Genomic DNA, 25,804 nt, shown 5'->3' on the forward strand with positions numbered 1-25,804 from the left:
AGTCCATTGGCAGCCATGAAATTTCTCTGTGAACTGCAATTCAGACTTTAGAAGGCTGCAGGTGGCACAAGCTATTGCAGTAGTAACAGTAAGCACGATGAAAATGTAATGCATTATAGAACATTAATTAACCCAGTGTGATGGAGAGGCGTATTTTCACCATTTTCTATAGCTGAAGGGATGGAGGCACAGAGGTTAAATAAGAAGGGAGTCAGTGTAAGAGCTGGGGCTTCCTATGATCATACCAGATCTCTCTCTGAAAGGAAGAATCCACTATCAGTTTTCCTAGCCGAATTTCAAGGTGATCTGAACAGAAAACGTGCACACAGTCAGTGCTTGCCTGAATAAGTTTATTCAGAAAGAAAGAATTTATAACAGGATTAAATCACCTCTGCAGCAGAATGCAAAAATTTCTCCAACAGTGTTTTCCTTCACATTCCTGGAATAGAACACCCAATAAATATTTACCCCTTTTATAATAATAACACTCTGTATTAAATCATAACCCTTCCCCACTGCAGTTAGATCATTTTTTATAATACAGGTTATGAGCAACCCCAGCAGGCAAAAATGCTGCAAGGGGCTGTATTTTTTCTTCAAGGAATATACAAAATGTTACACAGATACACTATGTACAAACTCGTGCAAACAGGAGCTCACAGGCCCACCTTGCTAGTGCCCTGCCTGATGCCTCCAGCAGTGCACTCTGCCCACAACACTGACAGTCAATATCAGGGCTGTTCAAATGAAAGGACTTAAAAACAGTTTCTATCCTCCCCCGATAGGCTAACATTCAGCTGTTCAAATTTCAGAGGAGTGCATTGATTTTATTCCACAGAACCTCTTTCCCCACTAAAATAAACGTTTAAATTCATTTAAAAAAATCCCAAACATCATGTGCTTTTCGCTGTGGAACAACTGTTCCCTAAAAAAAAGGCTTGATCAAAATAAAACAGAACTGATTATAGAAAGGACCTGCAGAATTTTAACTAAGAAAGTCATAAACCAGCATAGCCTCTGTTTGCCAGAGCCTCTCTGGCACAAACAGAACGGTACTAATGGGAGTCAAGCATGTGCATGTGCTTTTAAGTCATCAACCTGGAATTTGTCTTGCATTGCACAACTTTATGTAAATTAGGTCTCCTTAAAATACACATACACACTCTCCAGAGAGTTCTCCTTCGAGACCTGCCACTGGGATTGCTGAGCCCACAGACAGCAGGCAACAAGTTCTAGATTTTAAACCCATATGTACTTATCAGACACTGGTGTTATTCCTAGCAGATGGAGATGGTAACCCATGGTGGTTGAGCCCTGGACACACCATCTTTAGAGTGTCTTTCAGTGAGTTGCTCCATTCATCACAATCCATTTTCTTTGCTTCTAGATCAGGGAACTGATTCTTTCAGCACAAACATTCAACTCAAATGTTTGTCACCTTGTTTTCGCCTCAATCAGTTCTGCAACTTTGAAGTGTTTCCAGGTGAAGAGCTCCATCTCTTGCATGTGTGTCTGGAATTACCGGGAGCAGACTAAGGTCAGCCCAGGAGGTCCCTAATGCACTCAGCTAGTGGAAGCCTTGTCCGTATGGAGATGTAGGGAGAAAAAGGAATCCAAGAGATGGGGAACTAGAATCCCAGAGTCCAGAAATTCAAAACAAAGCACGTTTATTAAGTGATTTGCTTTTACTTATTTCTCCCTTTTTTTAAATAAATAAAACTTTCAGACAAACAAGGTGAAACATCATCCTTCAAAGTGCAGTTACATTTCCACCCAACCCTCAACCAACCACATAAAGCTTATGCCAAGTAACCAAGCATCTGTCCCAAGAGGACTCAGAAGGCAACCGCTGGCCACTTCCCTCCTATCTAATGTGAATAAAAGTTTCTGTAGTGCTGCCTAGTCAGGCAAGAAGCCTGTGTCTTTTGGCTGTTTGGGACTAATAAGACTGGTTTCAGATACAGTGCAGGAGACAGGCTGTAGAGAAAAATGGGAGGTTTAAGATACATGGTGGGAAACACAAATAATCACTCAGAATCCAAAGAGTTTGTTGCCAGAATAAGTTACTTTAGAGCCTTTTGGAAGGAGATGGGCAGATAGCAATCATGGCTGGTGCAACAGTCACAAGCCAATCACTGCTGAGAAGCTGGCTGCCAGCAGCAGAGTCCTTCCAGAGAGCTAGGAAATAAGTGTTCAAGTTACTCTGTCAGAGGGCATGAAGAAGTCCCGCCACTTTCATGTGGGCCAGCAGAGGCAGCACTACCGACTGCCTCACATGATTACTTCAAGTCAGAGTCTGTCCTCAGAGTGCACCAAGTAACAGGAGGAGAGAGAAAAGGGAGAGATGAGGAGGTCTGGTGCTCGAGTTCTGTCTGATGCAATCCCTCTTTCCCCACGAAGAGGAAATCTGTCCATACTGTCTGGACAGAGATACAGGGTGAATTTAAGCAGTTTGGGTACTTAACAGGCTCACAGAAAATTGCCGCAAGCCAGGTTTCTCATGCCATTTAAATCACCATGATCTTGACCTCATCGTTCTCATCGGCACGATAGAAGAAAGGAATGCAGGGGTTTTCCAATAGGGACCCCACCCTCTCCTGAGGGTTCTGGATTTCTCTCAGAAGTTGCATGATTTGCTTAGCAGTGGGATCCTCTGGACTGGGCTGGGGGCCTTTGCTATGACTAGATACGTGGGATTCAAGAACTGCAGCCTCCTGTTCTGGCTCATCTGCTAAACTCACCTCTCGCAGTCCTGTGAAGAACAAAGACAAGGCAGGTTACTATTCCCATCCCAACGCTGAGCAGTCTGGTTCCCTGTTAGCCGGCAGGAGTTGCTGCTAGCACTTTGCTGCACAGGGTATTGCTCACCTTCTCCATCGGTAGCATTCAGTTCAATGCGCCTCTCAACTGCAATGGCACTTCCACTTTCTTGACTTACTAGCAGGTCTGGGTTCTGAGCAGCTGCCAAATACTTGCTGTACCATTCATTCCTCTCCCCAACCAGACGCATCACCAACTCCTGGAGCTCCAATAACTTCATCTGTAGCAAGTTAGCAAATAAAACAAAACCCATGAAACATACATGTCCTCCCTGTGGCCACAGATAGTACGCACGCCTTGCTCTACCACACTGGACCCCCTCGCCCAGACAGTCGGCCAGTATTTCCAGGTCAACAACACCCAGTCGCAGGCACACTAGACTACACCCTGAATGGCAGGTGCCAAGTCTGCAGAGGGCAGTTTCCCCATCAGAATTCCAAGTTGCTTCTTACAATTGGTAGGTTTGCACCTCACTGGGCAGGTCACTCATCCTGACAGATACCCAGAGTCCCGGTTTCAGGCATTTTGGAAATGAGTTTGCTGTACTGTACATCACAAAACCAGCAGTGAATCTGGCACAAGGAGACAATCTTCTCGGGAGAGACCAACAGCTGAACAGCAGCTAGTGCTACACGTCTGAATTCAGAAAACTGGCAGAGTTTTATGGAAAAGTTTGTATTGTATATGTCCTTTTGATGCCTGCCACTCATCTGCTGAGATCAGCTTTCACACATGCACATTCCCCTTGTGCTTCCTGGCCTCTTATCCAGGGTGCGAGTACTATTTCGATAGGACGGATCCCTTACCTTCATCTCTTCCTTATCCTGGGCCAGCCGGCTGATATACTCCTCTTTCTCCCGGTGCCGCTGTTTTAGGATAGCCCTCTGACTCTGGTACAATGCAATATACTCCCCTGGAACACAGCAGAAAAACATAAGGCAGAGACAATGCACCGAGGGGTTACAATATTATAAAGCTCTCTCTGCTTGAACTTTACATCAGTGGGTAAATGAACTATGGGGCTTTAGAATCCAATTGACAGCCAATCTGGACACCAGACTGGAAGTCTCTTACCCAGCAGGATAATTTTAGGGCACCTGGAGGCCTGGCAGTAGAAATCCGGTTGGTGGCTGAATGGTCAGGCTCCATTAGCAGTTAGAGAGGCACCCGCAGTTTCAGCTCAATGAGAAATAACACCCTGGGCACTCTGAAGAGGTTGTCTAGCTTGCTCTCATGCTGGTTAATCTTACCAATTGTGTCTGTTTCACCAGACAGCTGTATGCAGCGATGCTCCAGTTCCTCCACTCGGTCCTTCAGGTCAGCCTTCTCGTGCATCAGGTCTGTGAAGCGGGACTGAACACATAACCAGCATCAGCCTTCTGAACAACTACACTTGTACAGAGAACACATAAGAGAGTCAACAATCCCCCGACTGAGCACCTTCCAGGTCAGCGTGAGCTTAGGAAACAATACTGTTCTTTCCTCCCAACTTGTCTCCTGTGGGAGAGCCTGGCTGATTTGCTGGATAAAGGAGGAGGAAACACAGCTAGAGAGAGTGACACCACAGGGATAAGGAATCCTTTAAACTTCTCCCCACCATAATAGCACAGCTTCCCAGGCAGTGAAGGCTTCAAGATTGCTAAGCCTCTAGCAGCAGTTTCTCACTCACCTGCATTGGGGAGACTGATATGGAGCGTGCCCCACCACTATGGCTTCAGAAAAAGATCAAGGACTAATGCCAGCCCCCTACACCATTCCCTTTGAGTTTAAACTATTGCAGGCCATGCTGAGCATCCCAAAGGCTAGATGCAGAAGTGATAAGCCGTTCACAGGAAACCCAGGAAAGGAGGCAGTTGTGTCATAGAAACCAGACTTGCTATTTATTCCCTTGCAACATAGTCTTGGTCTGCTATACAGTGGGGCCTGATGCCGGGTTCCAGAGCCCAGCTGGGGGTTCAGTTGCTCACCTGTAGTTTCTCCATGGCAGTTTTTAAAGCCTCATGAACCTCCACTGGGACAGTGTCTGTAGTGTAACCTGGAAAGGACACGTAGATTCAGTGTGTACAGTTTGCGGAAGAGCAATAAAACTGAAAGTCTGATTGATACTGGGAGAGCCACTCCATGTGGCTCTTTCTGGTGCACTCCCCCTCCCACACAAACAGCGCAGAGCTTTACCTCCACCTGATGTGACATTATGTTGCTGCTCCTGCCTCAGAGCTGCAATTTGCTGCAGGAGACCTCTACATTGTCGTTTCTGCTCCGCCAGCTGCTGTCTCATCTCCTCTCGCTCCTTCTCCACTTGGGACATGGCAGATGTCAAGAAAGTGACCTAAAAGGCAATTTCAGATGAAAAGTGCTTTTCATCTATGGAGCTTTACTACCCAATCAACTCCCAGTATCCCTGTGAGGTAGGTAAGGATTATCCCTATTTTACAGATGGGGAAAAAACTGCCTACAGTGAGTCAGCATTCTAGCTGGGATCAGAATTTGAGGGGACTTATTCCTAGTCCTCTGCATTAGACCTTGCCCAGGGCCCTGTGTAGTCCACAATTCTGCAGCTGCAGAGCTTACTGTGGAATCAACTGCTTACTGCAGAACAGGGCTCCAAAGCCTCAGCTTTCATTTTAAAGAGCTGTGAAGATAAAATCTGAAAAATGTAAGGAGAGTAAATTGAAGCAGCAAATAGCCCTAGAGGTATGAATTGTCCAATTCCCCTCAGTGGGTTAAATCTGAACCCCAAGATGGCATGTGTACACTTTATAAATAAGTACCTATTTTCACTAATGATCATTCTAGCAAAAATAGCCAGCAGATGCACCAATCCCAATCCCAATCTGCCTCCCAAGCTAAGGAATATAGGATCAAAATAAGACAGGAGCTACTGAGCTGATCGGGTTATTTTCATATATTACTTTTTACCCTCCATTTTTCATTTAATGGAAGCTGCCAATAGATTCCAGTCTGCCACACCACAGTGCTGCAGAATCCTGGGTGCCTGCTGCAGTGCACATGGGGCTTTGACTATGCCTCTTACTCTATGTGCGTGCGTGCATGCTCATTGCATGGGCAGATGACAATCGTATGCACAGTCTCCCTGCTAGGGGAGTGTGACCTGCCCACTTTACAGGTACTTATGCATAATTGGAAGAAAGAAGCTTTGCTGCATACTATGGACTCACCATTTCTTCACGGCTTTCAAAATCCTCTGGGATCACTAGTGAAGATTTCACAGTTTCTTCTATCATCTTTTCAGTCTCCACTCCATCTCCTATGAGATGAAGGAAATATACAAAGGAGCTGTAACACTAGATGGTCTAGCCCAGCCCAAGCTTCCACCTAAAGATAAGACTGCTGTTACCTTCCACTCGGTGCAACACTCTATCGTCCAACTCTGCTGCTAACTGACTGATCTGGTCCTGCAACTCTCTGTTTTCTTTGGCTACAGCTGCCAGGCTTTCCTGTAAGAGAAGCAGGAAATCACTGGAGGGGCTGGATGGCCCACACACACTTGAGACCTGCACCAGCTAAACTAGATTCCCAATATTTTCACCAGCAACAGAAAAACGGTATGTTTTGACCACAAGCCATTATCCTGTCTGTAATGCAGGAAGCCCCGGCACCCACACAGGGTAGTGCAGAAAGTACAACATATAGATAGAGTCCTGCCTACCATCCTTCAACACCTGCCTATCCCCGTTACCTTGGTCTGCTGCAGCTCCTTCAGGTGCAACTCCGCTGTCACTTTGCCTTGCACTTCTTCATGCTGCAGACGGTCCATGAGCTGTGTCTGAAGCAAGTACTGTTTATGCAGCTCCTCCTTCTCGTTGGCCAGATGCTGGTATGCCACAGTATACTGTTGCAAGTGGCCATAGTACTGATCCCGCTGCTCCTGCAGGCCCTGAGCCTCCTGCGTTTTCAGTTCCACCTGACAAACAGAGTAAGATCAACCCATCACTGAAAGCTCTACACACACAGTTGAAGACTATCCCTAAGGTGGCACACGTTCCCCTGCATATCCTCATCTTCACAGGGCATAAATCACACAGCACCACCCTCCTTTTCAGCATGGGAAACAAGGCAGCTTCTGATTCTCCTGTAGACTGTGGCAGTTGGCACCAGATCTTTTCTTACTCCAGCTAGGAGACAATTGTCAGCATCACCCCTTGAATGAGCCAGAAGCGGGCGCTTCACCCTACTAAACTCTGACTGGCACAAAATGCCAGACATCCACAGCAGGGTGCAGACAAGGTACATGGTGAAGACTGGCTCCCAGACTGGTGTGAAAATGAACAATTTCCATCTTTACATCAAAGCCTATCCTATTTCAGAACCTGGTACGTTATCACCCTGCTGCAGTACCGCAGTGCATTACCGTCTCTGTGAGCTCAGCCAGCTTCTCCTGTAGCTGCCCAATCTTCTTGGCCAATTCCTTCTTCACATGCAGCTCCGACTGCAGGGCGCTTGTCACCTCCATGTTCTCATTTGTCTGAAATGATGCAGAGCCACCATATCAGAAAACTACCCTAAATCAAGTACCATAAATGTACATAGCACTTTACAAACCAAGTCAACAGGCCGTACTCAGTGCTAGCATAACATGGTGCAATTCCTCTTGAAATGGATGGGTATTGCAATCCTGGCGTGTAAGTAGCTGTATTTGGCCCAAAGTCCCTGCCCTGAACAGTCATTCTAATTCAGACAGAGGAACACGAAACAGGGATAAGAGCTTGAGCAAGACAGCGAGGGGACAATAGCATGGGGATCAAAACAGCGAAGGTGCCATAAGAGAAAAGGGTTTTGGCACACAGCACAGCCTCTCACTCGCCAAGCACAGGGGTGGCATAAAAAAAAAAAAAAAAAAAAAAAAAAAAAAAAAAGAGGCAGGGTGAAGAGAGTGAGGAGACAAAAGGAGGAGTTCAGAGAGGACTGAAGAGAGCAGGTAGCTAGAGGGAGAATGCAAGGACAGGAGGGCAAAGACATAGGGAGCAAGACTGCACAGAGCCCTGAAGAGGACGCTCGGGAGCTTTATGCTGCAATGAAAGGCAGGAAGTCGGCAACAGGATTCAGGGGCAGGAGGAGTAATACTGACAGCAGTGGAAGAGGCGAAAGAAGTTGGGAAGAACCTCCTCATGGGTGACAGGCATGCAAATATGGGGACAGACAACAGGGCCCTCAAGGACAAAGAGCCAGGAGAAATGCCCAAGGTAGAGAAAAGCAGTCAAGTTGAGGGTGGAGGGCACAAGGGAAGGAAAGAAGAAAACCCCGTTGAGACAAGCAGAGATGTTGGGTGATCCCACAGAAGTTCACTAGGGAGTTGGAGAGATTGCATAGTTCCATCACACCAAGGTCTAATGCTAGAGCTGTAACAACCAAAGCACCAGCGGGCAAGGTAAGGACAATGCTTCTGCCCAGAGGTTAGCGTCGCTGTTCGTGCTGCACTACAATTGTACCCTGTAGTTCAAAGGGCTGCATGTCTGGGAGAGACATACCAGTTTGACAAAGCCGTTCTGCAGCTCAGCCAGCTGCTCCTTCAGCTCCCGGTTTTGGCTGAGAGCTCGGCTGATGGTGGCTTTGTCGCTCTGCATGTTTTCCAGGATCTGCTGTCTGTCCACAGACTCCTCGCTATAGCGCTGCACAGTCTTCTCGAGCTCCTGCAGCCGCTCCTCCTGCTCCTGGTTGAGGTGGCTCAGCTGCTCATTATCCCGCACCTGGGCCTGGTACTGTCCATGAAGTTCCTCCTTCTCTTGTTGCAGCCGCTGGACCTCTTCCTGCAGGCTCAGCTCAGCTTCTGTGGGCCCTTCTGGCAGGGCAGGCTCACTGTCATTAGGCTTAGCTGCTGAGGAAATGGAGTTACAATCAGCTGGGTTGGAGGGCTGCACCAATCACAATAGGTTAGAGGTACAGAACCCTTGAATGTGAATAGGCCTTTCCTCAGCCAACACAACAATCAACCCCTCTATCTAAGGGTGTGTCACTGACAGCACTATCCAACCCTCCCTCTGGGAGCAGATGGTTCCTAGGAAGAGAAAAACGAGAGGAGAAAGACCACAGCTTGCTGCTATGTGCTGTTAGCTCCCTCAGTTCCCCACTAAGAAGCTTTTCTCCACCCAGCTGGGTGTTAGGACAGCACAGATGAACCAAAGTTCTCTTTCCTCTTCACTGGACCATAGGAGCTGGAGGTTTGGTCAGGTGGATAAGAACAGCCAGACATGGCTGGATGATGGTTTGAAAGGTCTTGTTTGACAGGCACTAGGCCGGTAAGTTTCTCACTAATCCTTCCTAGCTGTCCTTATGGTTTGGGGATATCACACCTATTGCCCCTTCTCTGTACTGAAGTTCTACATAATGGGCATGCGAAGCCTTGCTTTAGCCTGCTGGCGCTCCACAATGCTAAGCTCTGATTGAGCCTACCTGATCTGCTTAGCATCTCAGCAACACTGGCTTCCAGCTCCTGAATCTGGGTCACATTCTTCTCCTTTTCCTCCATCAGCGTATGGACCTGTATGGTCCCAGAAAGGGAGAAGTCAAACCAGTGGAATCGGCCTCCCCCGCGTCAGTAACAATAATGCTTCCACATACACCAGAGAAGATGCCGCTGTTTTTACCTGCTCAGAGAGCTGCTGTACCCGCTGCTGCCAGATACTGCCCTCCTCCTTCAGCTTCTCTACATACTGATCCCTTTCAACCTGGAGCTGGCGAAGCGACTCTGACAGCTGCTCAGGACGACAGAGGAAACTGGAGCATTATTGTTCAAAGAGCTGGAGGAGACCAGTATTAGTGCAGAGTCTCGCACTCTTTTGCCCAGCCAGACAAGTTTCCCTACAAAGGTTGCAATATGGATCTTCAACATATTCCATATGCTCTCTTACCTGAGTAATCTGTGTTTCCAGGTTTGCCCGCTCTTCCAATGCCATCTGCAACTGCTGGTTTGCATCCAGAATCCCTGACTGACTTGAAAACTGCCAAGAAAATCAAAGAAGTTATGGCAAATGCCTGCATTCCTTGTTTTCTTCTATACCTCTTCCCTTTGATTGCAACCTGTGACATGATCCATGTGGTAATTTCTATGGTTCTGTAAATTCCTCTTTGTTTTAGTTCAACACAAGTTTATATTTAAAAAGTATGGGTTGAGATGAGTGGCTGTTTAGAAACAGGCTGACATGGGGGTTCTGCCCTATGCAACAGATCTATCTACTGTATGAAGGAGATAGCAGCAGCTAGTATCTTATTGGGGCAGCTCCTCTTTCCCACATCTCTGAAAGATATACATCAGTCAAACAATCCAATCCAAGAATAACCGGATGACGTTCTCTGGCCTATGTTACACTGGATGTCAGACTATATGATTGAATGGCCCCTTCTGGCCTTAAAAAAAAAACTGCAACAGAGACACTAGTCCAATCCTTGGGATATCATGGTGTCTATGGTCCACCACTCCAAACTCCTCAGAGAACAGGCTCCCATTCTCCATAAACCTGGATGAAGACCTCTTCATTCAGAAGTTGTCTCTGTGAAGCATTGTATGCTGTTTGGTAAATGGTAGTGAGTAAAAGCCACCCAGTGGTCAATTCTCTTTTGACCTACGATCCCCTTTCCCACATTCAGAGCAAGGCCTTATCCTTATATCCACCTCCCAATAACAGTGCAATCACCTGCTGAATCATCAGCTCAGCCATTTCCAGTTTCTTATGCAAATCCTCCAAATCCAGTTTCATGGCTGAGTTCTCAGAGACCAGGGAGTGAAGCTTCTCCAACAGTTCTGAGTTCTGCTGCTTGAGTTCCTCGCTGCCTTTGCTGAGAGACAGAAAGAAATCAGCAATAATCCTTACTTTTGCCACTGGTTCTTTGTTACTCATGAGGTAATTTTACAATCTGGTCCTTTCCGGCGGCTGGAAGGAGGACAGGCTGTGCACTGGAAGAGGCCCCTTGTATTCGAGGCATGAGAGGGCAGCTCTCACAGGGTTCAACATTACTGGACCTGCAGTAAAATACAGAGTAGAACTGACCTTTGTTTGTACAGATCCAGTTTCAGGCTGTCTCGCTCCTTCACTACCTCTCTATTATGCTAGAGAAAGAGGAAAACATACACAAATCAACCCCAGACTCTGACCAACAAGGAAAGCTTAAAACTAACTATTCTCAGCCTTCTACAGATCAGCTAATGTGGAACTAAGAAGGTCAAGAACTTGAATTCATAGCACTATTATGGCTGGAACCTCAGAAAGGATTTGCCTGGAACTTCGTATCAGGCTACAGTCAGCCAGCATTGGAGCTAAGCCTATCTGCTCAGTCTTTTCAAACTGACACCAGTAATTAGCCATGAGGTTGTGTTGCAAAGGTCTGGATTAGCACCAATACTAAAGTGTCTCTTTGATGGAGAAGCTCCTGGACAGAGGCCATGGTTGGGCTTTCATTGTTTGGATTTGGCAAGACAGATGAAGCGAGATGCCAGATCTGAAGACAGAAGCTTTGACCAAAGATTAGTGGCTGCAAAAAGTGAAGGATACAGAACTTTGTTTACAGGACTTGTGTCTCCCTCTTCTCAAAGATGGGACCATTAAGCATGCAGCAGTTTAGTGAAAGATACACAGGAAGGAGCACAACTGTTCAAGTGTAAATGGGGGTAACTCCTACTTTCTCCAACTGTTTCTGCTGCGTAGAGATGGAGGACAGAGTGCGTTCCAGCTCAGATACCCTCTGGCGAGATGACTGCAACCGTGCAGCAAGGTCTTCAGCTTCTCCTGAACAAGTCAAAACAGATTCAGGTGGGGCTAGGCTGCAAACAATTTTACAGAACTGGCTGAACTACACTTTCTACTCAGCCCACAAATTCTTAAACTCTCCCCCACTTTAAGGAAGGTAGCATGGCGCAGTGGATAGAGGTATGGAAGTCAACAGAGCTGGGTTCTATTCTGGCTCTGCCACTGACTCCCGTGTGACCTTGGGCAAGTTAACCTCTCTGTGCCTCAGCTTCCTCATCTGTGAAATGGAGATGATACCCCCTTTGTCTGCAGATGAAAAAGCACTAGGTGCTTATTTATCACTTTTATAATACAGAAAATTGCTGGTGTTCAGCTGAGAATGAAAATTTATCTTACCGTGACAGCTGTGGTGTTCAGCTGAAAAGCAGCCAACAGGACGGTAAGAAAGTAACAGCCTGGATAATCACCAGTATCTAACAGTCATAACAGGGCTTTAGCAACATGCAAAAGAACCTTGATTCTTCTGGAATCAATGGGGTCTGATTTTGGGGATAGCTTGGATGATAGAAACAATACTTGTGCCAAGTATTTATCATTAAGAAGTCACTGAGTGTTATGGGCAGCCTGCCAGTGAATACAATGCCCATGACTCAAGATCCTTGGTCTGTTCCAACAACCTCAGTTGAATGCTCAAAGTCGATATACCTGATTTCTGCCGGGCAGCTTGTTGTGTATGTGCTAGTGCTGTCTGCAATTCAGATTTCTCAGAGACTAGGATTCCAATAGTCTGGATATGAACCTTTGGGAAAAGAAAACAACAGCTCAATGTGGGACACCGGTGCTTGGAACTACATCTCCACAGCAGTGACAAAAAGATAATTCACTAAAGGCAGAAAGATTAACATAAATCCATAGGATGAGTCTACAGTCTGGCTGACCAAATGCCTTTCCTGAATAGCTGGATGAATAGACAGATTTCAGAAGGAAGAACATCCCAGTGTTAGGAAGTCCAGAAAAAGCAAAGTGAAGACCAGATGATATGACTGAAATGGAAAAGTTCTCTCTTACCTGTAGCTGTTCCCTCAATGATCCTTGCTCCTTGGCAAACTTCTGTTCAAACCCCTTCTTTTCCTGTGTAAAGAAACCATGCACATTAAACACAAAACTTTTTTTTTTTTTTTTTAAATACAATTGTAACCTAGATTTCGTGTGGTAATAATAATATCCAATTGACACAAAGAATTTTAAAGACCTAATTTGCAGTTCACCATTTAAACTTTGTATTTATGTTTTGCACTTTGCTCAGCATGGGCAATAAAAATAGATTAGGCTCTTTTACTTTGAGGTTCTCACACAATAGCACAATGCTGCAGTGTTTGGACTGCAAATTACAGGGGAATGTTTAGATCTAAACATAACCACTTCCACTTAATTGCTTTGAAATTCAATAAAAATTCATTTTAACATAAGGTTTTGTTAAAAAAAAGAAAGGTCAAAGTATAAAAATCTCCATTTTGGGCCTAAACTACCTGACAATGTTTCTAAGTAACATTCATTAGTTATGAATGAAATGTGATCTTTTATTAATGTTATCTTGGAAAAGGAATAATAAGGTGCAAGTTACAGACAGAGCATCAGTTACCAGTGGAGGCTGGTAACTTTTAATATAAAAAGACACTTATTCAAGGTAAGGGTTGTATCTCCTTTAAAATATGTTAGCAGGGGGTTAGATTAGATGACCCTCGTGGTCCCGTCTAACCCTATGATTTTATGATGATGATAACAACAGTAAGGAGAAACTTTACAATATATTAAATGTTTTCATTTCAGGGTTTTTTAATCCAACACTCAACACTTGTGACAGTGGATTGGAACAGACACGTTTCCTTTGGTTTTGCCAGTATGTCAGCTAATTATGTTTGTCTAAGGAAAGCTATATGGAAGCATTCTAACTATGAGTTTGTTTGGTTTTTTGTAGTACTTGATGTTTTCTAAACCAAACTAGGATGGAGTGCAAAAGGATTTCCCAGCGCCCTCTATACATTATATAATGCTATCTTCACACATTTTACCCAACTAAGGCTGGATCACATATGTCTGTGCCACAGTACACCACAAATATTTGCTCCTCTTGGGGAGAAGAACATCTACTGATGTACCTATCCTAAGAGGAGGGCTTATGGGAGGCATTTTACCTTCTCCAGCTGATTCATAGCCTCTTGGTTTTGCTGTTTCTGCAGAAGGAGCAAAATTGATGCATCAGTACTAACAATCACTTTCTTTCTGACGAGATCAGTAAATCTGTCTTCAATCTTAACCAAAGACATGGGACACACATGGCTAGCTATTGCAAACAGGAGTTCTGTTAAATCTTTTAGGCATTTTCTACAAAGACAGGATGTTTCAACTATTAAAACAATAGATTCTAGGGTCATGGCATGTGGCTCTTGAGAAGTGTATTAGCCAGCTCAGTGTATGTTCTTTAGTCTTCAACAGAACATCCCCGTTCCACACTAGAACTGCTGAGGTAATAAAACCCAAAATGCTTATATTTGATCTCAACACCATCCCTGTTAAATTCACATCCTACATTTTAAGGTGTTTATTATTGTAGTACTTGATGTTATATCACATTAATGATACATCAGAATCCTATAAAGAGAACCACATTCTCTCCTCCCTTCCCTCAGATATGTTTTTAGACACTACACTGATGATATGTTAAAGCCCTGAGCCTGCAGAAAGAGACTTTTATACCATGTGGAGCCCCATTTAAGTCAGCATGGCTCTGCCAGTGCACAGGAATCACCTGTCCATGTGGATCAGATGGGAGGACTAAGGACAAAACGTGGAGAAAGCGCTAGCATATACACAATACTGTCCCAACCTGTTCTAATCTCACTGGAGAGGTGGTTGGAGGTTTAACGAGAAAAACAGTGCTAGGTTCTGGGGGGGGGTGTGCATGGGATGGAGACAAAGTGAGCAGAGATTCTATACCACGCTATACTAGCAGCCACTGTGATATGTTGAGCAATGTTCCTATTTGCTATCAATAGCTAGCTACTGTCTTTTCCACAGGAGTTACAGACATCAACTTTGGCTAAGCTGTTTATCTAATCCTACTCAAGATGCATTTTAGGAAGGTGATTGTGTGTGGAAGGATAATATATTGGAGGCTGTGATCCTAACAGAACCAGTGGACAAGTGCAAACCCGGGAGTACAGCAAGAGACCACTTCATATGCCTGTGTGGATGCAGGCAAACAGCGAGAGTCGCTGGTGGGCACTGCTCTGATAGCAGGTGAAACTGCCGCCCAGCCTCAATACTACAAGAAAAAAAGGGATACAAGGGGAAAACAATGCAGCAAAACAAAAGGGGTCGTGGGATGCACTGGGGAGAGTCCTAAACTGCAGGGAGGAAAGTGGGGGGAATGAAACAAGGAGAAAAGCATTTCAAACCAAGCAAGGTTCTTTTCAGACTGAAACCAATCCTTTGCAGTTGTGTTTCTTGCTGTGTTAAAGCAACAGGCTGAAAAGCAGCAGCAACATCCATGCAGGCTATAGGACAAAGTGGTTCATTCAGAGTGCCACAGATGCAGAGATGATCAGACACCAGTCCCTATGCTCACTCCTAGCCCCATTACTCCCACTCTGCAGACAAAAGTTGGAACAGAAAGATCAACTGGAGAACACACAGATTTTAATGTTGCTACCACTGAGCCTGCTCCTGCTCCCACTGAATTCAGTGGATGCCGATCTGTCCGAGTATTAGTTGCATTATCATGATGCCAATCACCCATGGCAAAGTACGGTTACCTAAAACCCCATGACTATATTTCATATGCCTCAGACAAGCCAATAAATTCAGGAGTCATCTTTTAATTTGACTTTTTACCCTCTGAATGGGAATTTCCATAAAATCCACTTTGTTCTCCGTACAATGCTGTGAAAACAGCTTCCCTTGTGGCACTGTAAAAGAACCCATAATCTCACAGACACCCAGAGAGCATGGAGAAGCAGCAAGGACAATGTCAAACTGGTTGGCTGGATTGTTTCTTACCAATTCCTCTAGTTTTGTACTGAGCTGTTTGTTAGTTAGATTGCTGGAATCTAGGGCTACTGCCAGCTCCTGGTAACGTGTCTGATGGGCGCATGCAGACAGAAGGAGGAGAAGGAAGGGGGCAGAGGAGAAGGGGAAAAAAGGCAATAATTAGGACAGAAAATAAATCAGTATCACAATTTTGATCTAGTTTGAGTCCCCAAAAAACATTTCACTTTTAACAAGTATATGCTAGATGGCAAGATGTTGTATCCATTTCAATAAAGGCCTCACTCCCATTTAAAGACATTAACTGGGAGTAGTGGCTGCACTCAGGACGAGTCCTTAATAGCTCCAGCATCCAAAGGTGGAGCTGCTACCGATGCTTGGCTCCAAATGTTGGGCATAGCTTCGCTGTCAGGGTTATAAACCACACTGCTTTACTGAGCAGATTCAATACAACAATCACTGACGGTCCCATTGGGTGATCAGCAGTGATATTATCCAAGTGAATGTTGGAATCAGAAACTGAGTTCTTACCTCCATCTCCTTCATATTTGTGGAAGAGACAGCACTTTCGCCATTCACATAGGATGTGGACTACAAGAAAAAGTCAGAAAGAGTAACTGAATTTAATATTCCAAGGGCACAAGCTCAATATAAAATAGGAGGGGGGTGTACAAACATGCCCCCAACAGCACAATACTTATCTAGTGCCTTTCGCTTTAAGTTTATCAAGGCACCATAGAAAGGTAGGTACGTAATATGACCATACATACTGGTCTGGTCTGTTGCCCTCTGCCCACAGCATCTACAGAACTGGTCTTAGGTGAAATATACAGACCATGTATCACAGATTTACTGCCACTGAATTGAGAGAGCATGTTTCCATGAATACATGCTGTCCTCCAATTCCCACTCTGGTTTTCTTCCCACTGACGGAGTTTCACATTCCTAAAACAATGGTTTCTGCTTTTCAGTGTTCAAATGTCTTATTGTTTAGTGGGCTGGCTGCAAAGAACTCTGGGATTAAAGAGAATATTACTGTGCTGGCTACTTAACTCCTCCCCCTCCCCCAGCTTGAGTTTTAAAAAAAAGGAACAGGACAAATGGAATGAAATGGTACCTGTGACACCAAGCCATTGAGCTGCTCAGACAACTGGCGGAGACTCTCTGTCGATGAGAGAGACCTGAGAATGGAGAAGGACAATGCATTCCTTTAAGAGCGGGTCCATTCATGGAACTGCCCAGGCCTGGACAGCACGGAGGGTAATTTCTACAAGCAAAGTCAACTTATTGGCCTCTTTAGGACCCTGTTACAAGCACTTTTTATTAAACAAAGACACTCACCTATTTTCATCCAAGGCATTTTTAGGATCATCGGCATCTTGTACCTGTGAGGTAAAACACAAGAATCACATGACTATACCAGAGGAAAAAAGAGAGAGAGAGAGACACAGACACACACGACTCAGGCACACTCAAACACACCCTAGGACTCTGATTACATAGCATTTGTCATTACCACAGTCCGTCCAAAGGGGAACTTAACACTGAAAGCACAACCCAAGTCAAGCCTACACTGTGGATAATTTTTTGCTAATTTTGGGACTCCTCATGTCACAAGTTGAAAGGACTTATGTAGTATTTACCAGATGAATATTACAGTAGGTCAGTCAAAGCCTTGAACAGTTCCTCAATATCACAAACTATTTGCCTTGTTGGAAAGTTTCAATTTAATTCTTAAACATTTTGTAAAGAAAGGAAGGTTACTCCAGTTGGAGGAGACCCTTCTTTTCCCGAGGATGGTCCCTGGCGGAGAGGAAGGGAAATAAGCAACATAGGATGGATGGGCATATAAATCCTAAAGCTCTTTACATGGTGTGAAACTCATTTTGCTCACAGCTCGACCAAGACTGAGTGGAGAGGAGAGAATTTTACACTTGTTTGGAAAACATGTGCTAGTCAAACATTTCAGCTTAGCATAAGCCAGGCATCATTAGTGCACTGGTGGTATTCAGGATGCAAATGCTCACAAACCTGTGACAGCGGTATGCTACCAGGACCAGGCATGACAGAGCCACAGCTAGGTAGACTGTTGCTGTTAGATAACACGGGGACATCAGCAGCAAGCTGTTCAGCATTATGAGCGGCAACATCACTGTCAAAGTATGCCTGTCACAAAATATAGCACAAGGATTACAATCTACATGCAGGAGGAAGGGACATACAAACATGTGAATACAATATCCATGTGATCTCCATGCACAAAACATGCCAAGTGAACACTGTGGTCAACTACAGACGTGTTTTGGCAAAAAAATGTGTTCTCCCCAGAGCAAACCAGGTCAATCCATCAACCTGTTTTTCTTCACTGAATAATAAACACTGTCACCTATTGACCCAGTCTCCAGCTTGGATGTGGGGACCTTACCCAGAATTAGTGTCTGGCAATCCAGCTCACTTCTTTAATAAGGGGCAGTCATTTTGCCAGACTGTAAACCTGCATGCGGAAATGTCAGAGCTGCTATGTTTACTGCAAGGGAACTATAGCGGATTGAACAAGGGCAATGCCAGATCTATTGTCTCTGCTTTGCAAAGCACCACATTCAGACTGTCTCTGGAGAGAACACTGGTCAATGAGTACAAATGGAGATGGAACAGCATGGGTTAGTGACCACTCAAGAACTGGGTTAGTTTGACTCAAGTGTTACTCCCCCACATCCTTTCCTGAAATTTGTGGAATACTATCAACTGAAGAGTTTGACACTAAGGGTATAGCGACACTACAAGCTGCAGCTATGCTGCCGTAGCACACCAGTGTAGACACTTACTACAGTGACAGAAGCGGGTTTTCCATTGCTATAGTAAATCCACCCACTCAAGAGGTGGTAGCTAGGTTGATGGAAGAAAGAGTCCATTGACTTAGTGGTGTCTACACCAGGGCTTAGGTCAGCTTAACTACATTTCTGAGGGTGAGAATTTTTCGCACCCCTGAGCGATGCGGTTAGGTTGATCTAAGTTTTAGGTGTAGACCAGGCTTAAGACAGAGGGCATTATAAATCAAAAGACCAAAGTCAGCCCTGGTGTAAGCAAATGCAACTCCTGTGGGAATCCAGAGAAGTGACACCTTCATATGCTAGAGCTGAGTTTGCTTTAAGTGGGGAAGAGGGTCAAGAAATGCATCTTTGTATCTCTGTACAGAAATAAGTTTGGTATTTGTGGGAGAGGCATAATCTAACACCAACTACCCCTACCAAACCACAGAGCAACTGAAGAATCCCTCATATATCTATCTTCAACCCTGCAGAACAAGTAGTCCTGGAGAGCCACAAAGTCCCAGTGCAACGTTCCGGCATTCTGTTGCAATGTGTGTCATTACATTGCCAAACTGCAATCAGTCATCATGTATAGAGGCTACAAAGCAAATGTCAGGCCAACGTCAAGACAAGTCTCACAAGCATTCTGTGGCTCTCTGCAACTCCATTTGATAGTTTCCTCTCTTATTCCAGCATCTCCTTCCTGGCTGCTCAGACAGAAGATGAAACATTTCTCTCTCCTCTTCCCCCTTCATGACTGCTTGGAGGTGCAGAGAGGGATTTTGCTGCCTCCTGTTTCCTCCTTGATCAGAACTTCTCCCAAATACTACAAACACCAAGGTATAGGACATGGACTTGATGAAACTAACAAGATCACTGAGCTAGATGGATGGGGAAAGCCAATGCCAATTTTTTAAAGTCTTTTTAGCAGGATTGATTCATGCTGTCAGAGTTCAATATACTTAATATTCCTAACAACACTTAACGTATCCCTCCACCTCTCCAGTGCTTCCAATCTTAGGTTATTTTGCCCTGATATTGGTTTAGGAAATAACCAACACAGACTACAAAGTGGACAGAAGGAATCCCTTTCCACCCCAATGCAGTATTTTATTTTAATTGAATTTTTTAGTTTTTCAGGGTAGGACCTTGTCTTTTTACATATCTAGGGCCCCATGCTCAAAGATGTAATCAATATAAGGTAACAGTAATAGTGACAAAAGTCATTCTCAGAAAAGGAGCTTTGAGAAGAAAGCAGCGTCAAGAGTTAATTTGCTGAGGGGCATGTTAAAAATACCAAAATACTCATTCAAAAAATTAAACTTGTGAAATTCTAATAACTCTCAATAAAAAGCTAGTAACTCCACCCAGACTCATACACACTAGGATCCATTTGCTTTTTCTCAAGGGCTCCTGTTCTGTCAGCTTCTCTCCCTGCCACACAACCAGAAAGCTACAGTGGGTGAGGTGGGAGGGATTTGCCTGGCTGTGCTAAGACACCAATGACAGCATTAGCTCAGCTGCCAGCATTCAGCTTTTCTGCCTATTAGCATCAAGTGAGTGTTCAGAGCAGCATTTTCCTGACTCAGGAGTTCTCTCAGCAAGACAACTGGGAACAGAAATTCTCTCTTTCATTAGAGGCTACAGTTAAAGGCTAATTTTCAAGTTGCTCTTGAAGACCCTGGGCATAACAATCCGCAGCCTCCAAGCTGAAAAATCTAAATCGCTATGCAGACCAAAACATCTCTCTCCATGCAAAGGAAGATAAGAGAAGCACTCAGGACATCAAGACAAATGAAAGAAAAAACAACGAGGCGTCCTTGTGGCATCTTAGAGACTAACACATTTATTTGGGCATTTTCCCTCTGTTGATATTCACCCCTTCTTGTCAACTGTTGGGAATGGGCCACATCCACCCTAACTGAACTGGCCTCATTAGCACTGACCCCCCACTAGATAAGGCAACTCCCATCTTTTCATGTGCTGTATATTTATACCTGCTTAATGTATTTTTCACTCCATGCATCTGATGAAGTGGGTTTTAGCCCACGAAAGCTTATGCCCAAATAAATTTGTTAGTCTCTAAGGTGCCACAAGGACTCCTCATTGTTTTTGTTGATACAGACTAACATGGCTACCCCTCTGAAACCTGTCACAAATGAAAGAGTAACTTCTCCACTTTCACAACAGCACTAAAAGCCCAAGTATAGGTCTGGCCTTCATTTGAAGACAGAACACCATCAATGTAACAGACAACTAGTTGCTTTCTCGGATATGCACACCTATTAACCTTAATTTAAATTATACCCATGTTTAGTACATGGAAAATAGACCCCATACAAAAGGAAAACTCCAATCATAATGTGCACAATCTGATGCTATCATGGCACACCCAATCCCACAGAGATGGACCTTGCATAAATTTTCCTGTCATTCTCATACTTTCCCATAAACATACAAACAACATAGGTGCAAGAGCTTTCTATGTGCATTGTATATCTTTGAGGTCAGTTGCTTCATTATCATGCACAGAAAACTAGTGAAAAACTTATTTCATCTATCACAGCATGCAGCTTTTATTGCACAGAAGCCATTTTAAGTCCCCCAGTAATTAACACGACTATTTCTATGGCTGGAACAAAAAAACAAACAAAAAAAGATACACGTATCATAATGGTTAATTTGGTGAGAAACTGAATTCAAAAGTTAAGAGTGGAGCCCTTTGCAGACACAATGACAAAGTTAAAAGGCAAATGAGGTTCTATGTTGAGTTTTCTGAGTTTTATTACAACTTTAACTTAAATTAAATGGAATTTTTGGTAATAAAATACACTGAAAATGAAAGGCTGTTATAAGTTTGTTCTTGTACACGTGTCTCTTATTGCAAGTTGAAATCTTCCTTTTCCCTTCATTCTCAGGAGCAGAGGGAATACAAAGACGCTACAGCAGGGGTGGTAAATTATTTTTTGTCAACGTCCAAATTTCTTGCTAAAGGTATAGTCAAGGTCCAGACTCCAGAGAAACATTTTTCACACCACAAGAATAATGATAAGAAGTAGTAAATAAAAAGATTTTGCAGTCCGTTCAAAAGTGTCTGGCAGCCCATGGTCCGCCTATTGACTTCCCCTGTGCTACAGCATGTAAACACTTGATATAAAATATGTCTGACTTCCTTGCCTAGATATATTTAAAGCCATGTTACTTGCCAGACTACATCACATGTGCAAGTTTCATCACCTGTCACAAAATGAGTTGGTTGGAATAACTACACAGCTCACTCAGGGCAACTGGTGGATTAAAGATAAGCAAGAACATGCCCTTCAGAGATGTAGTACTTATAAATAAAACAATGACATGCAAACAAGAAGATTATGGGCTAAGAAACTAACAAACCCAGCTTGTATTCCAGTTTAAACAATGGTTTTATGCCCCCATGCTATATCTCCCTGGAAACACACTGAGTGGGAAAAGGAACGGTGGGGTGTCTCTACAGCCAGTCTATTGCACACAACCTCACCCAAGATTCCTGACATAATCCCAAAGCAGCTGATCTTGCAGTCTTATCATAAGGGAAAGTCCTTGGCACTTCTCACTTCACATTTTAAATATGACACAAATCCAAGGGAAACATAATAGAACAAAAAAGCACATTAAAAATAGCTCAATGTTAATGATAACAGCAACAAAACTCAAGCAACTGACAACAAATATGTCAGAATGAGGTTCCATCAAAAATCAAAGCCAGTTTAAATAGACTCTGAAGCATGCAGTATGAACAGAAAGCTAGTCAGGTGGATTCTGAACACTGCCTCACCTTCCTCTTGTCCAATGAGGGTATGGCTACCCCATTGGATCGATTAAGGTCTGACACCAGCACCTTCAGAATGTTCTGAATCTAAAGGAGGTGAAAGAAAAGGGGAAAGAGAAATGGCTCAGAAAAGGACAGAGTGAGAATACTGATCAAAGGATTGCTGTAGCCAAAGGAATTCATGTTAACTATCTCTTTACCAAAACAAGTCTCAAAACATCAACACTGGCCATTTCCAGTATATGCTCATAGGGCCGCATATCGCTACACCATATTACCTGACCCCATCATGCAACATTAGGTAATTTTAGCTACTTTCTGTTCTAAACACTGGTACTATCAGTATACGAAATGTACCCTCTCCTTCACATACTACACTGTCAAAATTCTTCTTCAGATGAAGAAAAACTGGTTGGCAGACAGGAAAAGGTGGCAATTAATTTGGAATAAGAAAGAACAAGCTACTAACGTTCTCTGGAGACTTTCTGTCATCATTTGTTGGAGTCTCAGGTCTACTTCCATCTTTACTTTTTCGTTTCTTCTTGGCTGCTGCTGTTGCTCCAGGGCTGTTCTTCTGCTGATATTCCTTCAGCTGAGAAAAAGGAGTAAGAATCTGAAGTCCTAACACACAGATGCTTCTCACTGTGACAGATCAGTGATAAGTTATGTTTGCACTTACTACATCAATAAAAGAGAACAAACCAACAGTGAACTCGGGCCATATTATATCTTAACAAGCCCTCTTGTGTCTGTGTTTCTGAACATACACCTCTACCCCTATATAACGTGACCCAATATAACACGAATTTGGATATAACACGGTAAAGCGGTGTTCCGGGGGGGCGGGGCTGCGCACTCCAATGGATCAAAGCAAGTTCGATATAATGCGGTTTCACCTATAACGCGGTAAGATTTTTTGACTCCTGAGGACAGCGTTATATCGAGGTAGAGGTGTATGCTCTAAAACCAGATTCACCCTACAGGGCTTACAGTGAAGATTCACTGCTGTTAGAAGAAAACCTCTGAAATTTTATGCACACATGAGGCTCTTAAACGGGAGGGCCTCAAAGACTCTATAGCAATCACTGAATCCTCTAGAGGGGTCAGCTCCCCACTGCTCTGGGCAGGCTGCGAATGAAGGGTCTGGGGGAACAATCCCCATGGCCAAGATCACACAAGGTCCTACCCTTCTCACACCATCACAGAAACCAAATCTCTACAGGCAGGTTAGTCTGGCCCACCCACCTACAGACTTGGGAGCACCTGGAAACTCCAAATGCTGCTGCAGTGACTCTGCCCGGGGGCACGGGCTGGGAGCTCGCGCTGGCTCACCTGCACGGGGGGGGGGGGGGGAGATACAGACCTGGGCTGTCCCTATAGGGCGGGGTGGGGAATGTAGCCTCCCTTACAAAGCTAAAGGGGGGCCGCCGCCTCCTCCGGGGAGCCCTGGGGGGCCCCTCCCGTACAGGCCTCTGGGGCCCTCGCTTCCCTACGGAAGCGGCGGGGGAACGCGAGGAGGATCCCTACGGGGCTGGGGCCTGCTGTCCCTTACAGGCCTCGGGGGGCCGGCAGCAGCTAGGCCTCTCCCCCGACCGAGCGGGGGGCACAGGCTGCAGCTCCAGGGTCGCTGGGGACGGGGGAGACCGGGCCTCTCCCACAGGCCGGCGGGGGAAGGGATCTGGGCCGCCTTCCCCGCTCGGCCCCGGGTTCAGGGAAGGCCCCGGCTCCGGCTCCCCCCGGGATCGTTACCTTCTTCTTAGCCGCGGCCAGTTTGATCTGCCTGCTGCCGTCCGCCATGTCCGAGCCGGGCCACGTCAGCCCGGCGGGGCTGGGGGGAGACTCCGCCCGCCCGGCCCCACACTCGGCGGAGGGGAGGAGAAAGAGGGAGAGGGAGGCTGCGCCCTGCTGCGCGTGCCCCGGTAGGGCGGGCGCGCTCCCAGCGGCGCGGCCCACGGCGCGTGCGTGCTCCCGCCTCCGAGCACTGTGAGGAGAGGAGGCGCGCTCCCGCCTCAGCCTTCCAGTCAAGAGCTGTCCCCCGCCACTGCCTCGGCCTCCCCTCAGTGGTTCCTCCGACCTAGACACCCCCCAGCTACACTGCCTCAGCATCCTTTCCAGTACCTGCCCCACCACTTCTCCCCTTCCTCCCCCATGGGTGCTGTCCCCTGCCCTAGCACCCAGCCTCCCCACACACACTCCTGCCCCACCACTATCCCCTCACTGCCCCTCCGGCATTGCTACATCCCCCTTCCCTGGTGTTCCCCCCCCGCCCCACTTTCCCCCCCATGATGCTACCCTGCACCACTGGCACCCACCCTCACCCCCATGTCACCCCTATTATTCCCTCCAGAATTGCCAGCATGGTCGCTGATATGCACGTGTGACTGGAGCTTTGGGGCCCGTGTGGGCCGAAGGGCAGGGGTTTCTTCCCACATGTTCCCAGTGTGGGGTCTCAGCCTTAACTCCTGCTAACTAGTTTTCTGGGATTACAAATGGGCGAGAGGATAGTGGTGCGTTATCTCCTCCATGCACAGACTGCTCTCCAGATACCAGCCACCCACTCTTTCCTTGAACCTTTGATTAGAAACCTAGCCAAGCATCCCAGGCTGTTTTCGGTAAGCCCCCATGATTTCATTTTATTTTGCTCTTCAGGACCTCGTTTACACTAGAGAAGTTTGCAGTGGTTATCGCTGGTCCCTCTAGAAAGCCCATAAAACATCTCGCTCAACACATAAATGCATTCCCAAAGGGGTGCAGGTGATCATGCCACTGTGTGGCTTAAATTTGCATCCAGCAGAGCTAATTACTGTGTCAATTGGCACTGTGTTAATGCCAGTATGGGCAGAGACTGCTAGTGTAATATACAAATGGTGCAAATATCCTCCCAGCACTATTCTGCAGTACTCTCGTGTTTATCCAGTCCTATCAAATCTGTCTAGGTTTTAATACTGTGCTCATCACTGTCCTACCTCTGGAGCTCATGACACATGAAGGGTGTTGCTTTTTTCTGGTCCTCTACATGAAATTAAAATTCATGCACCAGCCCACTTTGGCTCATTTTCTTTAAAGGGAGCATATGGCAGCATTTGGTACACTGAGTCAGACCATTGAGTCTAGTATATTGCCTCCAATATTTGCCTATAGCTGATATGGGATATGAACACAACCACCATATACTCAATGGAGCTGTTCAGATAGGGGAGATATAGACAGAAATCTCTTTCTACCCTGCATGCATTCTTTCCCAAAAGAGGAAATACAAAGAGTCTTTTTACCTTACCCTCGGCATGCTTCATTAAGCCTCCCATAGGGACACATGACTGTAAAGCACCAGTAAGGAGAGGAATGTAGGTGAAACAGCTGACCAGTTGGATGTGGTTCAGGTTTTCAAGTGCTGCGAAATGTGACCCATTTTTAACTCAAGAAGTGGTGCTGTTATTTTTGCAGGTGTTGCCTTTTCTTCTAAGTCAGTACTGAAGCAAGTCAGGCATGGTGTGTGTGGTGTAGGACGGGGTTCTCCATCTTTTTCTTTCTGAGGCCCTCCCACAACATGCTATAAAAACTCCATGGCCCACCTGTGCCACAATAACTGGTTTTCTGCATGTAAAAGCCAGGGCTGG

At 45.4% G+C, this 25,804-nt stretch overlaps 1 protein-coding gene across 1 annotated transcript; it reads right to left on the reverse strand.

Annotated features, from left to right (window-relative positions):
* Positions 1 to 346: 346 nt before the first annotated feature.
* On the reverse strand, positions 347 to 23,994 carry GOLGA2 (golgin A2). The gene is made up of 26 exons (XM_065418636.1): positions 23,937 to 23,994; positions 22,657 to 22,779; positions 16,911 to 16,954; positions 16,687 to 16,750; positions 16,101 to 16,160; positions 15,582 to 15,662; positions 13,718 to 13,756; positions 12,591 to 12,653; positions 12,228 to 12,321; positions 11,455 to 11,561; positions 10,827 to 10,885; positions 10,473 to 10,614; positions 9,690 to 9,779; positions 9,426 to 9,533; positions 9,232 to 9,319; positions 8,310 to 8,653; positions 7,193 to 7,306; positions 6,521 to 6,745; positions 6,223 to 6,278; positions 6,000 to 6,117; positions 5,002 to 5,149; positions 4,788 to 4,855; positions 4,071 to 4,173; positions 3,627 to 3,733; positions 2,869 to 3,040; positions 347 to 2,752 (listed from the first exon to the last, which is right to left on the reverse strand). The coding sequence occupies exons 1-26, from the start codon at positions 23,982 to 23,984 to the stop codon at positions 2,508 to 2,510; spliced, it is 2,910 nt and encodes a 969-aa protein (XP_065274708.1). The 5' UTR covers positions 23,985 to 23,994; the 3' UTR covers positions 347 to 2,507.
* Between the last annotated feature and the right edge of the window lie 1,810 nt (positions 23,995 to 25,804).

The sequence above is a fragment of the Emys orbicularis genome, chromosome 18 (genome assembly GCF_028017835.1).
Source record: "Emys orbicularis isolate rEmyOrb1 chromosome 18, rEmyOrb1.hap1, whole genome shotgun sequence".
NCBI classification, from domain to species: Eukaryota; Metazoa; Chordata; order Testudines; family Emydidae; genus Emys; species Emys orbicularis.